The sequence below is a fragment of the Protopterus annectens genome, chromosome 2.part1, assembly GCF_019279795.1.
Source record: "Protopterus annectens isolate FY-2018-M chromosome 2.part1, PAN1.0, whole genome shotgun sequence".
NCBI classification, from domain to species: domain Eukaryota; kingdom Metazoa; phylum Chordata; order Ceratodontiformes; family Protopteridae; genus Protopterus; species Protopterus annectens.
This window is the reverse complement of record NC_056729.1, coordinates 1,697,496,498-1,697,515,484: the sequence shown is the minus strand read 5'-3', so window position 1 is coordinate 1,697,515,484 and position 18,987 is coordinate 1,697,496,498. Positions and strand designations below refer to the sequence as shown.

Below are 18,987 nucleotides of genomic sequence, written 5' to 3'. Positions count from 1 at the left end.
TTCAGCTGTTTTTACAGCAAAATGGGTGAAACACTAACTACATCAAAACATTAGCTTCAGTAGTTTAATGATGTACTAACCTCCTTTTGAGCCCTGCTTGAACTGAGTAGATAAGAAAGGCAAAAATACCACGTCTCTGTCTCGATCCTTCCACGATACTCTGAAAATCTTACAAATCAACTGAAGTGCTTGATCTTCAGACATTTCTATCCCTGGTGGAAGTTCCTTTTGAAAACAAGACATTTAAACATTAATTATATGGTTAGAACACAGAATACAAATTATGTGTTACAGGCAAAAGATTAATGGTAAACACAGGTGACCGAATTACAGCTGCACTTTGGCACTAGAGATGCGCTGAACTGAAGTGATCTTCTGAAAAACATTTAAAGATCTAAAAAAAGTCCTGATGAGGACTCGCATAACTCAGTGCTGTACTATAGAGCAAACTATGTACACCATTCCTTAAAGGTGCCAATGACTTTATACTAATTCAATTCAATGCACTAAGCAAAATGAATAGGGCTTGCTTCCAAATGAGTAAATTACAGATGGTGAGGAATTATTTAAATCCAGCTTCTGAGTGCTTATAAACAAAAGACTTCATTCCTTTTGTGTAACTGATAATTATGCATTACAAAATCAATAGCTTGTAAAATCTCATTATGACGTATGGAGTAATAACATACATGAGAGAGACTCAAAACAGATCTTTCAGAATATCCTCCTGTAAACAAACTTATAACCTTGCAGACTAGAATAAACAGCTGCAAAGACTACACTGGCTATCAGCTGATACGGTACTAAGGGATAAGGTTATCACCTGCTACAATGCTTTCACCCCCATAGTCCTAGGCTTTATGGAGTTAATAAAGCCCATAATTCTGAGCTTTATTAACTCCATCTTCATTTAAACATTTAGCCACTTTTACCAGACAGTGTTGCCAAATAACATAAGTAAAAGACACATCTCATGGGCTTATGAAAACAAAATAAAAGCTTTTGTAGCAGATGGACACTGACATCACCCTTAGCCTACAGGGATATACATATCAGTATATACTGTAAGCTCCTACATATTTGACTTAGTTATTCTTTAGTATTCTAAGTTTATTTACCCAATGCAGTCAGCCTTGAGAAGTGGGTGTATTTGGTTAAGACAGTACAGTTGTGTACACTTACCATAAATGTAGATGTTCGAGTGTATTCACTGTTGCAGTCATTACATTTGGGTAATCTGCTGGCAGGTTACCCTCAGTCGGCCTGAATAACAAAGTCTTGGGTCCTGCGTCAGTTGCTGTTTCCTCTTCCATGACGTCAGGTCGTCAGGGGTATAAAACATGTAGCTGCCCCAGATGTCAGGTGCCCCCCAAATGGGGAGCAAAAAAAAAAAAAAAAAATATATAGATATATATATATATATATATATATATATCTATATATATATATATATAAAAATAAACAGAAATATATAAAAATGCACTTTTAGCAACATAAACTTTACCTTCATCTAAAAGCAAATACACCACAAAGGCTTTAGAATATAGTGAAGGAAAGAGAAGTTATAGAAAAGGGGGATGGCGGGTGGGTAACCCGGACTGCAACAGTGAATACACTCGAATATCTACATTTATGGTAAGTGCACACAACTGTACTATGTTCTTCATGTTTCACTGTTGCAGTCGTTACATTTGGGTAGAATCCCAAAGCTATGGATGGTAGGATGGAACTAAATAGCATTAGGAGCAGCTATAAGGCCCTGCAGAACTGCAGTAGCAAAGCCTACCCTGGATTTGGAGAAGAGAGGCAAATGATAATGCTTTGTAAAGGTATGAACAGAGTTCCAAGTAGCAGCTTCTAGAATGTCTTTGGTTGGAACTCCTCTGAGAAAAGCTGCTGAGGTAGAGGCAGCCCTGGTGGAATGTGACCTGATCCCCTTGGGCACAGATTTACCATGGTGCAAGTAGCAGAAACAAATGCAGTGGGCTTATCCACTTAGAAATAGTCTACTTTGACATAGCCTTCCCGTTTGATCCTGCAGCAAATGCCACCAGTAGTTACTCAGACTTTCTTAGAGATTAGGTCCTGTTTAAGTAGAATCTTAGTTGTCTGTGTACGTCCAATGAATGCAGAATCCGCTCCCTCTTGTTCTGCGGATTTGGGTAAAATGTTGGCAGATGAATTGTTTAAGAGCCATACTGGATACCACCTTACGCATAAAAGAAGGATTGGTCCTGAGGGACACCCTGTCCGAAGGCTCCACAGCCATGAGAGCCTGTAGTTCTGAAACCCTTCTTGCTGAAGTGATTGCCAAGAGGAAAGCTGTTTTCCAAGACAAAAATTTTATATCCGCAGTAGCTGCTGGTTCAAAAGGAAGCAGGATCAGGTTTTCCAGCAAAAAATTGAGGTCCCATGCAGGAGTTGGTGATCTTCTGGGAGGCCTTAATTTTTTGGCCCCTCTAAGATACTGTTTAAGCAGAGGATGAGAAAAGAGGGGAGACTCCGTATTGTAATGAGCCGAGATGGCAGAGGCATGTATTTTTATTGAAGAAAAAGATAGGCCCTTGTCAAGCATCTCAGTCAAATATTGTAAAATCTGAGGGATATTCGGCTTTGCTGTGTCCGTTCCTTGTGCTTGGTTCCAAGCACAGAATCTCTTCCATTTATCAGCATAAGATTTTCTAGTACTAGGCCTTCTGGCTTCCAAAATGACATACATCACATATTTACTGAGAGGTGTTGTTTGAATAATTAAATGATCAGCCATGCTCCAAGGTTCAGAGTTTGGAGCTGAGTGTACAGAATATGATTGTTCTGCTGTGACAGTAGATGAGGTATTTGAGGCAAGTACCAAGGAGGAAGTTGAGACATATTCCTTAGAATTGGGTACCAGTGCTGGCGAGGCCAGTCCGGAGCAACTAGGATCATTTTTGGTTTTTCCTGTCTGACCTTTAGTAAGACCTTGGAGAGAAGAGGCAGAGAGGGAAAGCCATAGACTGATAGGTTTTTCCACTGAAGGACAGGGCATCCACTTTCCATGCTTTTCTGTGATAAGTCTTTGTGCAGAACTTGTCCAGTTGATAATTTTGGGGAGAGGCAAATAGATCTATGTCTGGGCTCCCCCATTTATATGCTAACATGCTGAAGATTTGTGGATCCAGTTTCCACTTGTGCGGGTCCATAAAATTTCTGCTTAGGTCGTCTGCCAGAGTATTTTGTTTTCCTGGCAGGAATTGAGCTTGAAGATGTATTTGGTAAGTCAAATCTGTGTTCCACAATGCCATGGCTAGTCTGCAAAGGGGGTAGTAATGTGTACCCCCCTGCTTGTTTATGTACCACATAACCCTGGTGTTGTCCGTCTTTATCTGTAGTTGTCCTGCTGGATGAAGTAAGTCCTTGAAGGCTGTCAGAGCATTCTGAACAGATAGCATCTCTTTCTGGTTGATATGCAGAAGCATTTGTTTTGGGCTCCATTTTCCCTGAATGCATCTCCCCGCCAGGTGGGCCCCCAAAGCATAGTCTGATGCGTCTACAGTTACGGTTTGGGTGGCAGGGGGTAGAGTGAATGACAGTCCCTTGTTTTGGTGACATGTCTCTGCCCACCAAAGAAACGCCTGTTGTACGCAGGGAATGAGAGGAATCATTGTTTCCAGACTGTGACAATGTTGACTCCATAAACTTTTTAGGTACAATTGACATTTCCTCATATGCAGTCTCGCATATGGAATTAGTAGAATGCAGGATGCCATGAACCCCAAAGCCTGCAGAATTTGTCTTTCAGATAACTGGGTTTTTGTTGCCATTTGTTTGAAGTATGTTGTCAGTTGCCTTTGTTTGTTTGGCGTGAGGTAAGCCATCTGGGCAGTTGTATTCAAGCTTGCACCCAGGAATGTAATTATTTGAGAGGGTACCAGTTGGGATTTCTTTTCGTTTATTGTGTACCCTAGGCATGTTAGAAGTCTTTTTACAAATGCCAGATGTTGAAGAACAGTGTCCTTGTCCTCTGCTTGAATGAGACAGTCGTCCAGATAAGGATAAATGTGTATGCTTCTTTGTCTGCAGAATGCAATTACTGGTGCCAAGCACTTTGTAAAGACCCTGGGTGCAGCAGATAAGCCAAAGGGCAGTGCAGAGAATTGGTAATGCAAAAAACCTGCCTTGAAGCGGAGGTATCTTCTGCATGATTCCTTTACCGGGATATGCAGGTATGCCTCTTTTACGCCTAGAGTTACTAACCAAGCATTCCTGCCTAGCATAGGCAGTAGCTGTTGTAAAGTCAGCACTTTTAATTTTGGAATGGCCAGGAAAGTATTCAAAATCAATAAGTCCAGTATTGGACGCCATGAATTGTCTTTTCTGGGTACCAGGAACAGTCTTGAATAAAAACCTTGTCCTTTTTCCTTTTCTGGTACCGGTTGAATAACCCCCATATCCATGAGGGATATGACTTGTTTCTAGGCCTCTACCCACTGGTTCTGTGGCAGATGCGGCAATCCGTTTGGAATTGGCAAAGTATGGAAATGAAATCTGTACCCCTGATATACTATGTTTAATACCCACTTGTCCTGGGTAATTAACTGCCAATTCTGAGCATGAAGTGCCAGTTTTCTCCCCAAGGGGGCTGCGAAAATATAAGCACTTGGTGAAGGTAGAGGAAAGTCATTGAGACTGCTTACTGTAGAGTTGTGCTTTGTTTCCTCAAGATTTGGAGCTGGAGGCACCCCACTGCTTTGACCTGTAAGAACCCTGTGATTGGTATCTGGAGCCTTTTGAGCACCTGGATTTGCCCTGAGTGGCTCTGTTGGACACAGGAAAGGACCATTTTTTAGTAGGCCAGTGCCTACTGAATCTGGGTGGCTGCACTTGCAAGAAATCTTTTACAGTTTGCATAGATTTAGCTTTGTCTTCCATTTTCTTTAAAACCTCTTCTGCCTTATTACCAAACAGAGTGCCATGCTGCAAAGGGGCATCCAACAATTTAGCTTTAACATGATCAAGCAGATTTTGCTCCTTGACCCAGGCATGCCTTCTAATCACAGATCAAGTAACGGCGGCCCTACAAGAGGCCTCCAAGGAATCAAAACCACATTGCAAAGTATGTTTTCCAACCTGTTCTGCTTAATGCAATAACTCATGTAACTCTATTTTCCACCCAATCAGAAATCAACATCATTTTCTGTTTCAGTAAGCCCATAATATGCTGTTGATATTTAAGCATCTGAAACTGGCAGTTTAAAGCCCTGATCACCAAGGTTGCAGATGTATAAAACCTTCTTACCCCATCTATCCAGCGCCCTGGAATCTCTATCAGAAGGAGTAGGATTTCTGGCTGTAGAGGCCTTTACACCCTTGGGACCCTGAGAAATAGTCTCAGGATCAGCAGCAGGATTTTTGAAAAAAAATTTGTGGGAGTCAGGAACCCTGTAGTATCTGTCTGGCTTACTAGGAGCCGGAGGCAGGGAATCAAAAGCCATGCTTGATTCTGAGAACACATCATCACCAATGTCTAATACAGGAGGTATTGCCAAAGGCCTATGCTGATGAAGAAGAAGGAAATCCCTAAGCCTCTTTTTTGATTTAGAGAAGCCCTGACTCTCCCAGTGAAAATGGTCCCTTAAAGTATGCAAAGTCTTTCCAAAAGAGTAATCCTCAGGAGGAGATGCAGATGGGATGGATTCCTCTGCATCAGAATCCTCATAGGGTGGAATGGAAAATTCCTGATCAGAAGAGGAATCAGAAGAAATGGAAACCTGATTTGAAGATTCATAATCAGTGCCTTGCCTAGGCCTCTTAGCAGGGGGGGTTGGGAACCCCTGATCAAGGTAATTAAATCCTCAGCCATTTTGATCATCTGTTTTTTAGGCATAGGGGCCTGAGCACGTGGCTCGTGCATCGTTTTTTTAGACATAGAAGTTGTTTTTGACCTTGTTTTTGTTGCTGGCATCGGTTTAATATAAAAATGTTGAGGCCTGAAAACACCCTCAGAAGCCGGTGCCTGCTCAGCGGCTCCAGACCCATCCAAGGGAGAGACATACGCGGGTTCAATACTCTGAGAATCTCGTGGCATACTGGACTCCGAATGGGTCTCGGTAGAGGCCTGCGACTCAAATGTAGCGGGTATCAGGGGCTGCGAAAGCACCTCACTGAGTACCCGCAAACCGGCGACTGGCTTAGAAGAAGCTTCATCATCGGTTTTGGACCTCGACAATCTGTCTCTGTCTTTTTCTTAGCATTTTTTATGAACTCCGGTAGTCGGATTGCTAACCGATGACATTTCAGGATAATTAAATCTTGCACTGAAATATTCAGAAGCAAAAATATACCAATGCGTAATAGTGCGTTGGTTAAATCTAGCACAAAACCGACAGCAAGGCACGTTGTGATCTGGGCCTAGGCAAAGAATACAGTACAAATGAAAATCCTTATGAGGTATTTGCTTCCCACAAGTAATGCAATTATTAACTTTTACTGACATCGGTAAGGAACAAGAAAAAGTTTCCCCAACGGGGTACTTAGCTTTAGTTTGAAGACTTTGGTTCTGAAACTCGAATACGAAAATTTCAGGAGTCGGCTGACCGGCACTTGCGAACTGCTTCTGCTTCGGGCACCACGCAGAAAGAAAGACTGAATAAAATGGCGTCGACTGCATGTTTTATACTCCTGACGTCATGGAAGAGGAGACAGCAACCAACGCAGGACCCAAGGCTTTGTTATTCAGGCCGACTGAGGGCAACCTGCCAGCAGATTACCCAAATGTAATGACTGCAACAGTGAAACACGAAGAACATCACAAACAATATACATCCAATCAAAAGCAAACACACCAAAAAGGCTTTTAAGCATATTAAAAGAAAGAAGAGGTATAGAAAGAGAAAAAACAGGGGGCTGGAGGGTGGGTAACCAGGACTGCAACAGTGAACACACTCGAACATCTACATTTATAGGTTCATAGGTTTTATGGTTAGTGTGCACAACTGTACTATGTTCTTCATGTTTCACTGTTGCAGTTGTTACATTTGGATAGATTCCCAAAGCTATGGTTGGGAGGATGGATTTATACAGAATCAGGAGCAGCTAAAAGGCCCTGCAGGACAGCAGTGGCAAAGCCAGCTCTGTATTTAGAGAAGAGAGGTAAATGGTAATGTTTGGTTAACGTATGAACTGTGCTCCAGGTAGCAGCTTCTGGAATGTCTCTGGTAGGAACCCCTCTGAGAAAGACTGCAGAAGTAGATGCAGCCCTGGTGGAATGAGATCGGATCCCCTTGGGGACAGGTTTACCATGGTGCACATAGCAGAAATGAATACAATGGCTTATCCATTTAGAGATAGTCTGCTTTGAAATAGGTTTTCCCTCTGCCACTGCAGCAAAAGCCACCAATAGTTGCTCAGATTTTCTTAGAGGTTTTGTCCTGCTTAAGTAGAATCTAAGTTGTCTGTGCACATCCAATGAATGCAGAATCCGCTCACCCTTGTTCTGGGGATTGGTTGGCAGATGAATGGTCTGATTAAGAGCCACACTGGATACCACCTTAGGCATGAAAGATGGATTGGTTCTGAGAACCACCCTGTCCGGATGAAAAATAATGAAAGGCTCCACTGCCATAACAGCCTGTAATTCTGAAATCCTGAAATCCATCTAGCTGAAGTAACTGCTAAAAGAAAAGCTGTTTTCCAGGAAAGAAATTTTAAATCTGCGGTAGCAGCTGGCTCAAACACGGTGGTGGTGCTGCGGTAGCGTTATCGCCTCACAGTAAGATGTTGGCCTGTTCGATTCTCAGCTAGAGTGTCTTCTGTGTGGAGACATGCGTGAATGGGTGTACCTTCATTGAAGGTTGTGCGTCAGGGCCAGCAACTCAGCACGTAAAAATCTACTGCCAATCATTAGCGGACCGGAGTTCCGCTGTGGCGACCCCTAACCGGGAAAAGCCGAAAGACACAACAACAACAAGTAGCAGCTGGCTCAAAAGGAGGTAGAGTGAGTTTTTCCAAAACAAAACTGAGGTCCCATGCAGGAGCTGGTGCTCGACTGGGAGGTCTTACATTTTTGGCCCCTCTGAGGTACTGCTTTAGCAGAGGATGAGGGAGGCTCTGTGTTGTAATGAGATGAAATGGCAGAAGCATGAATTTTTATAGAAGAAAAAGATAGGCCCTTGTGAAGCATCTCAGTTAAATATTGCAGAATCTGAGGAATACTGGGCATTGCTGTGCTTATTCCTTGTGCTTGGTTCCAGGCGCAGAATCTTTTCCATTTGTCCGCATAAGATTTTCTAGTACTAGGCCTTCTAGCCTCCAAAATGACATCCATCACAGGTTTGCTGACAGATGTAACTGGTGAAATTAGTTGATTAGTCATGCTGCAAGATTCAGAGTTTGGAGCTGCGTGTGCAGAATTTGACAGTTCTGCTGAGACAGTAGGTAAGGTGTCTGAGGCAGGTACCACGGAGGAAGGTGTGACATATTGCGTAGGAGCAGGTACCAGTGTTGGCGAGGCCAGTCTGGAGCAATCAGTATCATTTTTGGTTTTTCCTGTCTGACTTTTACTAAGACCTTGGAGAACAGAGGCAGAGGCGGAAAGGCATAGACTGAGAGGTTTTTCCAGCGGAAGGACAGAGCACCCACTTTCCAAGCTTTTTTGTGATGAATTCTTGTGCAGAATTTGTCCAACTGATAATTTTGGGGTGAGGCAAAAAGATCTAGGTCTGGGCCCCCCCATTTGTGTGTCAACATGCTGAAGATTTGTGGATCCAGTTTCCATTCGTGTGGGTCCATAAGATTTCTGCTTAATGCGTCTGCCAGAGTATTTTGCTTTCCTGGCAGGAATTGAGTTTGTAGATGTATTTGTAAGTCAAGGCTGTGTTCCACAATGCCAAGGCTAGTCTGCAAATGGGGTAGGAATGGGTACCCCCCTGCTTGTTTATGTACCACATGACTCTGGTGTTGTCTGTCTTTATCAGTAGTTGTCCTGGATGAAGATAGTCCTTGATGGCTGTCAGAGCATTCTCTACAGCTAACATTTCTTTCTGGTTGATATGTAGGTGCATTTGATTTGGGCTCCATTGGCCCTGAATGCATTTCCCTGCCAGATGCGCCCCCCCCCCCAAGCATAATCTGATGCGTCTGTAGTCAGGGTTTGGGCAGCAGGGGGTGAAGTGAATGACAGTCCCTTGTTTTGGTGGCAGGCCTCTGCCCACCATAGGAACTCTAGCTGCAGGCAAGGAATGATAGGAATCATTGTTTCCAGGCTGTGACAATGTTGACTCCATAAGCTTTTTAGGTACCACTGAAGCTTCCACATAAGCAGTCTTCCATATGGAATTATTAGGATGCAGGAGACCATGAACCCCAAGGCCTGCAGAATTTGTCTTGCAGATAGCTGGGTTTTTGTGGCCACCTGTTTGAAGTAAGTCATCAATTGAATTTGTTTTTCTGGCGTAAGGTAGGTCCATCTGGGCAGTTGTATTCAAGCTTGCACCCAGGAATATAATTATCTGAGAGGGTACCAGTTGTGATTTCTTTTCATTTATAGTGTACTCTAGACAAGTTAGAAGTCTTTTTACAAACGCCAGAAGTCGTAGAAGCATGTCCTTGTTTTCTACCTGAATTAGACAATCGTCCAGGTAAGGATAAATCTGAATGTTCCTTTGTCTACAAAATGCAATTATTGGTGCCAGGCACTTTGTGAAGACCCTGTGTGCAGTAGATAAGCCAAAGGACAGTGCAGAGAACTGGTAATGCAAATAGCCTGCTTTGAAGAAGAGGTATCTTCAGCAAGATTCCCTGATTGGAATATGCAGGTAAGCCTCTTTTAAGTCTAGAGTTACCAACCAGGCATCTAGCATAGGCAGTAACTGTTGTAGAGTTAGCATCTTGAATTCTGAAATGTCCAGAAATGTATTTAGAATGGATAAGTCCAGAATTGGACGCCATGATTTGTCTTTTCTGGGTACCAAGAAAAGTCTTGAATAAAAACCTTGTCCCTTTTCCTTTTCTGGTACTGGTTGAATAGCCCCCCATATTCATGAGGGACATAACTTGCTTCTGGGTCTCTGCCCACTGATTTGGAGGCAGATCTGGCCATCCGTTTGGGATTAGCAATGTGTGGAAACGAAATCTGTGTCCCTGGGATACTACATTTAAAACCCACTTGTCCTGGGTAATTACTTGCCAGTTTCGTGCATGAAGTGCCAGTTTTCCCCCGAAACAGGCGGCCAAAAGATAAGTGCTTTGTGATTGCAGTGGAATGTCATTGAGACTGTTTACCACAGGAAGGTGCCTTGTTACTTCCAGATTTGGAGGTGGAGGCACCCCATTGTTTTGCTCTATAAGTTCCTTGTGACTGAAACCTGGAGCCTTTGGAATGTCTGGGTTTGAGCGGAGCGGCTCTGATGGGTACTGGAAAGGACCAGTTCTTAGCAGGCCAGTGCCTACTGAACCTGGGTGGCTGCACTTGTAGGAAATCTTTTTACAGTTTGCATAGATTTAGCTTTATCTTCCATCTTTTTCAAAACTTCTTCTGCCTTATTACCAAATAGACTGTCCTGTTGTAAAGGAGCATCCAACAAATTTTGCTTTAACATGATCAGGCAGATTTTGCTCCTTGTGCCAAGCATGCCTTCTTACCACAGATCCAGTTACAGCGGCTCTGCAAGAGGCCTCCAAGGAATCAAAACCACATTGCAAAGTATGCTTTCCAACTTGTTCAGCTGAATGCAATAAATCCTGCAACTCTATTTTTCACACAGTCAGAAATCAACATAATTTTCTGTTTAAGTAAGTCCATGACATGCTTCTGATATTTAAGCATATAAAATTGACAATTTAAAGCCCTGATTGCCAAGGTGGAAGACATGCAAACCTTCTTACCCCATCTATCCAGCGCCCTGGAGTCTCTATCAGAAGGGGTAGGATTTTTAGCAGTAGAAGCCTTAACGCCCTTGAGACCCTGAGAAATGGTTTCAGGGTCATCAGTAGGGTTTTTAAAGAACAATTTGTGGGAGTCAGGAACCCTGTAATATCTGTCTGGCTTACTAGGAGCCGGAGGCAGGGAATCAGGAGCCATGCTGGATTCTGAGAAAACATCATCAACAATGTCTAGAACACGAGGTATAGCCAAAGGCTTATGCTGAGGAAGAAGGAGGAAATCCCTAAGCCTCTTTTTAGTTTCTGAGAAATCCTGACTCTCCCAGAGAAAGTGTTCCCTTAGGGTATGCAAAGTTTCTCCAAAAGAAAAATCCTCAGGAGGAGAAGCAGAAGGGGTGGAATCTTCTGCATCAGAGCCCTCATAAGGTGGAATAGATAATTCCTGATCAGAAGAGGAATCAGAAGAAATAGAAACCTGATCTGATGATTCATAGTCAGTACCTTGCCTAGGCCTCTTAGCAGGAGGAGAATGGGTACCCTTGATCAAGGTAATTAAATCCTCAGCCATTTTGATCATTTTTTTTTTAGGCATAGGGGCCTGTGCACATGGCCCAAGCGTAGGTTTTTTAGACATAGGAGTTGATTTTGGCCTTAGTTTTGAAGATGGCGTCGGTTTAGTATACAAATCTTTAGGCCTGAAACCACCCTCAGAAGCTGGTGCCTGCTCAGCGGCTCCCGACCCATCTAAGGTAGATACATCCGCGGGTTCAATACTTAAAGTGTCTTGTGGCATACCAGACTCCGACTGGGTCTCAGTAGAGGCCTGCAAATCAAAAGTAGCAGGTATCAGGGGCTGCAAAAGCGCCTCACTGAGTACTGGCGAACCGGCAACTGGCTTAGGAGAAGCTTCGTCGTCTGTTTTGGACCTCGACGGTCTGTCTCTGTCTTTTTCTTTGCGTTTTTTTAGGTATTCCGATAGTCTGATTGCTAACCGACGACATTTCTGGATAGTTACATCTTGGGCCAAAATATTTTGATGCAAAAATATACAGACGTTTAATAGTGCATTGATTAAATTTAGCACAAAACCGACAGCAAGGCACGTTGTGGTCAGGGCCTAGGCAAAGAATACAGTACAAATGAAAATCCTTATGAGGGTATTTGCTTTAATACAATTATTAACTTTTACTGATATCGGTAAGGAGCAAGAAAAAGTTTCCCCAATGGGGTATTTAGCTTTAGGTTGAAGACTTCGGTTCTGAAACTCGAAACCGAAAATTTCAGGAATCGGCCGACCGGCACTTGCGAACTGCTTCTACTTTGGGCACAGCGTGGCAAGAAAGACTGATGAAAATGGCGTCGGCTGCATGTTTTATACCCCTGACGATCTGACGTCATGGAAGAAGGGACAGCAACTGACCCAGGACTCAAGACTTTGTTAATCAGGCTGACTGAGGGCAACCTGCCAGCAGATTACCCAAATGTAATGACTGCAACAGTGAAACACGAAGAACATCCGATGCAGGACCCAAGACTTTGTTAATCAGGCCGACTGAGGGCTACCTGCAAGCAGATAACCCAAATGTAATGACTGCAACAGTGAAACACGAAGAACATCCAGGACCGCAACAGTGAATACACTCTAATATCTACATTTATGGTAAGTGTACACAACTGTACTATGTTCTCCGTGTTTCACTGTTGCAGGCATCACACTTGGGTTGATTTCCAAAGCTGAAGAAAGGGTGGAGGCAGTCAAGAAGAGTTTGGGTTGGCTAGTATGCCCTGCAGGGCTGTTGCTGCAAAACCCGCCCTGGATATGGAAAATATAGGCAGGTGGTAATGCTTGTGAATGTGTGTACAGAACTCCAGGTAGCAGCTTCCAGAATGACCCTGGTATGGACTCCCCTGAGGAATGCTGTAGAGGTACAATTTGCCCTAGTGGAATGTGTTCTGACCGCCTGAGGGGTAGGTTTCCCATGGTGTTTGTAGCAGAAATGGATACAGTGTGCTATCCATTTGGAAACTGTCTGTTTTGAAATGGACTTGTCCTCTGCCCCTGGTGCAAAACTGAGTAGTAACTGGTCAGATTTCCTAAAGGGCTTAGTCCTATCAAGGTAGAATCTGAGCTGTCTGTACACATCCAAGGAATGCAGGATCCTTTCCCCTTTGTTTTGAGGATTAGGAAAGAATGTTGGCAAATGGATAGATTGATTGAGAGCCACACTTGACACCACTTTAGGCATAAAGGAAGGATTAGTCCTGAGGGAGACCCTGTCAGTATGAAAAGTAATGAAGGGTTCCACAGCCTTGAGTGCTTGTAGCTCAGACACTCTTCTAGCTGAAGTGATAGCCAGAAGCAAGGCTGTTTTCCAAGAGAGAGGAATGCTAACTCTGTTGACGCTGCAGGCTCAAAGGGGAGTAGCAGGAGCTTTTCCAGCACAAAGTTAAGGTCCCAAGCAGAGGTGGGTGCTCTCCTTGGTGGCCTTAAGTTGTTTGCCCCTCTCAGGAACTGTTTGATGAGAGGGTGAGAGATGAGAGGTGGCTCAGTGTAGTAATGAGTCGAGATGGCAGAGGCATGGATTTTAATGCAGAAGAAGGATAGATCTCTGTGGAGTAGATCTGCTAGGTAATCCAGGATTAGAGGTAGGGAGAGCAGTGCTGTGTCCTCTCCTTTAGACTGAATCCAGGAAAATACAATACCTTTTCCACTTATCAGCATAGGATTTCCTTGTACTGGGTCTTCTGGCTTCCAGAATGACATCCAGCACCTGCTTGCTTAGGCTGGTCACTAGGGGAGAATTCAAGGAATAAGCCAGGCTGCAAGATTCAGGGTTTGCAGTTGTGGATGCAAGATCTGTCCCTCCTGTTGAGTGAGGAGGGTCGGGCTCTGGGGTAGGTGCCAGTGTGGCACTGATGACAGGCTGCGCAGTAGTGGGTAGCAGTGCTGGCATGGCCAGTCTGAGGCAATCATTGTCCTTGGTCTGTCCTTTCTTATCTTGAGCAATATTCTTGAGAGAAGGGCAGAGGGGGAAATGCATAGATCGAGAGGTTTACCCACTGGAAGGATAGGGCATCCACTTTCCAGGCCCTGCTGTGAAGTGTCCTGGTGCAGAATTTGCTGAGCTGGTGATTGCAAGGGAAGGCAAAGAGGTCCATCTCTGGGGTCCCCCATTTCGGAGTCAGAAGGCTGAAGGTGCCTGGCTCTAATTGCCACTCACGTGGGTCTGGGAAACTTCTGCTTAAGTCATCTGCCAGTGATTTTTATTTGCCTGGCAGGAATTGAGCTTGCAGATGGACCTGCATGTCCAGGGCCGTGTTCCATAGGGCCATGGCTAGTCTGCAGAGTGGGTAAGAGTGGGCTCCCCACTGCTTGTTGATGTACCACATAATTATGGTGTTGTCTGTTTTTATTTGCAGGGTCCTGGTGAGAGTAGGGATCTGAAAGCTGTTTGAGCATGCTGGACAGCTAGCATCTCTTATTGGTTGATATGCAGATGAATTTGACTTGGGTTCCAGTGGCCCTGAATGCACCTGCTGTCCAGGTGTGTCCCCCAGGCATAGTATGATGCGTCTGTGGTTTTGGTCTGGGCGGCATGGGGTCTAGTAAAGGGAAGTCCCTTGTTGTGGTTGCGTGCTGCTGCTGCTCACCAAAGAAACTCTGCCCTCAGATAAGGTATGACAGGAATGACTGTTTCCAGGTCCTGAGAATGTTGGCACCAAAGACTTTTTAAGTACCACTGAAATTTCCTCATATGCACTTTGGCATATGGAATTCGTAGAATGCAAGAGGCCATGAACCCTAGGGCCTGCAGGATTTTCCTTGCGGATAGCCGGGTTCTGGTGGCCATTTGAGTGAAGTAGCCTGTCAGGCTTGTTTTTCTGGAGGAAGGAATGCCATCTGGGATGTTGTGTCTAAGCTTGCTCCCAGAAATACAATCTTTTGACTGGGGACTAGTTTTGATTTCTTTTTGTTAATAGTGTACTCCAGGGACATTAGAAGGTTCTTCACAAATGTCAGGTGCTGCAACAGCATTTCTTGACTGTCTGCCTGAATCAGGCAGTCCAAGTACGGGTAAATCTGAATTTTTCTCTCTCTGCAGTAGGCAATGGCTGGAGCCAGATATTTTGTGAATACTCTGGGAGCAGCAGATAAGCCAAAGGGAAGTGCAGAGAAATGATAATGCATAGATCCTGCCCTGAAGTGTAGGTATTTCCTGCATGAGTCCCCAATAGGGATGTGCAGATAGGCTTCTTTTAGGTATAGGGTGGCTAACCAGGCATCTTTGGCCAGGATAGGAAGCTGCTGCTCAAGGGTGAGCATTTTCAATTTTGGTACCACCAGGAAGGTGTTTAGAATGGAGAGATCTAGAATTGGGTGCCAAATGCCCTATTTTCTGGGTACCAGGAAAAGTCTGGAATAGAACCCTTGACTTATCTGTTCTGCAGGAACAGGTTTAATTGCCCTTATGCAGAGCAGGGACTGAACTTGGTTTTGTGACTCTGCCCACCAGTTTGGAGGTATATCTGGGAACCCTTTTGGGGTTGGCAGGGAGTGGAAGCAAAATTTGTACCTCTGGGATACAATGTTGAGGACCCATCGGTCTTTGGTGATGGAAGTCTAGTTTTTTGCATGATAGTCAAGTTTTCCTTCTAGGGACACGAGCAGTTGGGCAGGGGTGAGGAGAGGAGTTAAGAAGTCATTGTGAATTCTTTCTGTAAGAGGGTGGCCTAGCACTTCCTGTTTTTGAAGTGGAGGCACTCCATTGCTTATATCTTTGCATACCCTGAGACTGCAGTCTGGGGGGTTTGTTTCCCCTGGGTCTAGTTTGAGATGACCTTGAGGGGGCTGGAAAGGACCAATATTTCGAGGGGCAATGCCTACTGAACCTAGGAGTCTGTACTTGCAAGAATTCTTTGTCTGCACAGATTTAGCTTTTTCTTCTATCTTTTTAAGAACCTCTTCTGCTTTGGTGCCAAACAGACTATCCTTGTTCAAAGGGGCGTCTAGTAATTTTGATTTGACATGGTCTGGCAAGGTCTGCTCCTTAAGCCAAGCATGCCTCCTCAGTACAGAACCAGTGACTGCTGCCCTGCAAGATGCTTCTAGGGTGTCAAAGCCACACTGCAAAGTATGCTTGCTGACTTAGCTTGCAGAATGCATAAGCTCTTGTAATTTTTTTATTTTCTCCACCGTCTGTAAAGGTAGCTAATTTTTGCTTAATAAGTTCCATAATATGTTGCTGGTACTTCAGCATATGAAACTGGCAGTTCAATGCCCTAATGGCAAGAGTTGCAGAGGTGTATACTTTTTTACCTATCTGTCTAAATCTCTGGAATCCCTGTCCGAAGGGATGGGATTCTTAGCTGTAGTTGCTTTGATACCTTTAGGCCCCTGGGAGATGATCTCAGGGTCAGCAGTAGGATTTTTGAAAAGGAATTTGTGAGAGTCAGGCTCTCTGTTGTACCTGTCTGGTTTCCTAGAAGCAGGGGGTAAAGTATCAGGAGTTAGACTGGATTCCATAAAGACATCATCCACAACATCTAGAACTGGGGGTATTGCTAAAAGTCTATGTTGTGGCAAATCTAGAAATTCTCCGAGTCTCTTTTTGGACTGAGGATAGTCTTGGCATTCCTAGGGGAAATGCTGTCTTAAAGTATGTAAGATTTCACCAAAAGAGAAATCCTCTGGAGGAGAAGCAGAGAGTATGGATTCCTCTGCATCTGAATCCTTATAGGCAGATAAAGGCATGTCTTCATAATCAGAAACCTCAGAGTCGTCGGACTCTTGGTCTGTTAAAGCTGCTTGGGACAGGTCTCTTTTCCTCTTAGCAGGGGAAGGCTGGCTTCCCCTACTCAGCATAATCAGGTCTTCTGCCATTTTAAGCATTTGTTGTGGTAAAGAAGTAGGTGCTTGAGTTTGGGTTGTCGGTTTTTTAGGCGTAGCTCGTACTCTTGGCCTTAGAAACTCGGTAGTTTTAGACAGAACTGAAGCGGGAAAGAAGCCATTGGTTTGTGTTGAAAATTGGTAGTGCGAAGAACTTCCTCAGAAGCCGGTGCCTACTCAGCGGCTCCGGATCCATCCAAAGTAGAGACATCCGCAGGTTCCGTAGTCGAAGAAGAGTCTCACGGCATACCGGACCCTGAATTGGTCTCGGTAGTGGCCTGCGAATCCACTGAAGCAGTCATCACAGGCTGCGAAAGCACCTCACTGAGTACCGGCGAACTGGTGACTAACTTAACGGAAGCATCGTCTGCAGTTTTGGAGCTGTGCGGTCTGTCTCTGTCTTTACCCTTACGTTTTTTTCGGAAGATCGGTAGTCAGATTACTTACCAAAGCCATTTAGGAATACGGAGAACGAGAGCAAAAGTATTTAGCAACAATAAGGGCCCAACGACGAATAGTTCAGGCAATGAACCTGGCACAAAACCGACAGCAAGGTACGTCATGGTCTGGGCCTAAACGGGTGACTAAGTAAGAATGGAAATCTCTGTGTGGTATTTGCTTTCCACAGGTGAGACAATTATTAACTTTTTCTGACACCGGTTAGAGCAAGAAAAAAGTTTCCCCAATGGGGTACTTAGCTTTAGAAGACTTCAGGATGATTCAATTCGGAAAAGAAAACTCAGGTAGCGGCCGACCGGCACTCATGAGAACTGCTTCTGCTTCAGGCTCCCCAGCTAGAAAGACTGATGTAATGGCATTGGCTGCCTGTTTTTATAACCCTGACGACCTGACGTCAGTTGTGAAACTACAGGAACTGATGCAGAAATACTAAGTCTCTGGTGTTCAGGCCGACTGAGGGCTACCTGCAGGCAGATAACCCAAGTGTGATGACTGCAACAGTGAAACACAAAGAACATCACAACTTACATGCATCTGCAAACTTAGTTAACAACAGGCTAGGAGTGCTGGTCTGAAAAATAAACCCCAACATAGGCATGTGCAAAAGGAGTGCCAGTAAAGTGAACATCTTGACCTTACATATGTCCACAAATTTGTTTAGTCTGGCTAAATTTAGGAATGGTCTCCAATGACCGTCTAATCTTTGGTACTAAAACAACAGCATTAAATACAAGTCTTTTCCTTCTACCACTTTTTTTATTATATCCACCAAACCTACACATATCAGCTATTACACCAAGCCCAACACCAGTACTAACTGGTCTTCTGGCAGTGGGAGAATCCCCTTGAAAGGAGAACATTCAAAATCACCACCAGATAAAAGGGTGTCTTCTCCCCCACTGCTTGATCTTCCCTTTGGTTGGCTGGCAGACTAGTCTCGGTAAAAACAGAATGGTTACAGCTGTCATCTGATCAAATGGTAAGGTCCACTACTGCTCAGGAACATCCTGTTTGGACGGGATGTTTTCTTCCTTCCCTCCACTCTGCCATTTCCGACTACTACTGCTATTTTTCAAAGGCCATTTTCTGCTTGTAGTGATCTGTTTGATTCAGATAAAACAGACGGAAATTGATAACATTAAGAAAAAAGAAGTTATGTACTTACCATAACGTTCCATTTGTAGTGTCGATTTTTTATTTCTCCTCACATATGGGTTCGGATCCGACTTGGTCATTACTAAGCTTGTGGCAACCAAAAAACTCTTGAACACCTCCCCTTACCGACAATGCACCGCTCCCGGTTACCTCACATCTTGTTTGCCAAGACTTAACTCCGGATGGAGAAAAAGAAGTTTACATGAAAAAAGCTCATAGAGAGACCATTTCTAAAGTATGGAGAAAAATAACATAAGCAATAAATGTATGCTTCCCGTTCCACCAGAAGCGAAGGGTTGGGGACTTGGAGGGAGGGGTTATGAGGAGAAATGAAAAATCAACATTACAGATGGAATGTTATAGTAAGTATACTTCTTTACCTGATACTGTCAATTTTTAATTTCATCCTCACATATGGGACAGAGTCCCCAGCTACCTTTATCCTGGGTAGACTTATGGAAGAAAGTTTCTCAGAACGATAGAACCAGTTCTTCCCCTGGAGACCAAATCCAATTTGCAATGAGAGACAAAGGTATAATGATTAGCCCATGTGGCCACTGCACAAATTTCACCCTGGTTGAGTGATCTCAAAGAGGTTTGGGAAGACCTACACCTCATTTGGTGTA

At 44.1% G+C, this 18,987-nt stretch overlaps 1 protein-coding gene across 2 annotated transcripts in view; it reads right to left on the bottom strand.

Annotated features, from left to right (window-relative positions):
• The window catches only part of UBE4B (ubiquitination factor E4B), a 2,592,778-nt gene that overhangs the window by 1,986,262 nt on the left and 587,529 nt on the right, over positions 1-18,987 (bottom strand). For both annotated transcript variants that reach the window (XM_044063145.1, XM_044063144.1), the window contains exon 5: positions 81-225. In XM_044063145.1, coding sequence (XP_043919080.1) covers positions 81-225 — 145 coding nt within the window. The remainder of the gene's footprint in view (positions 1-80; positions 226-18,987) is intronic.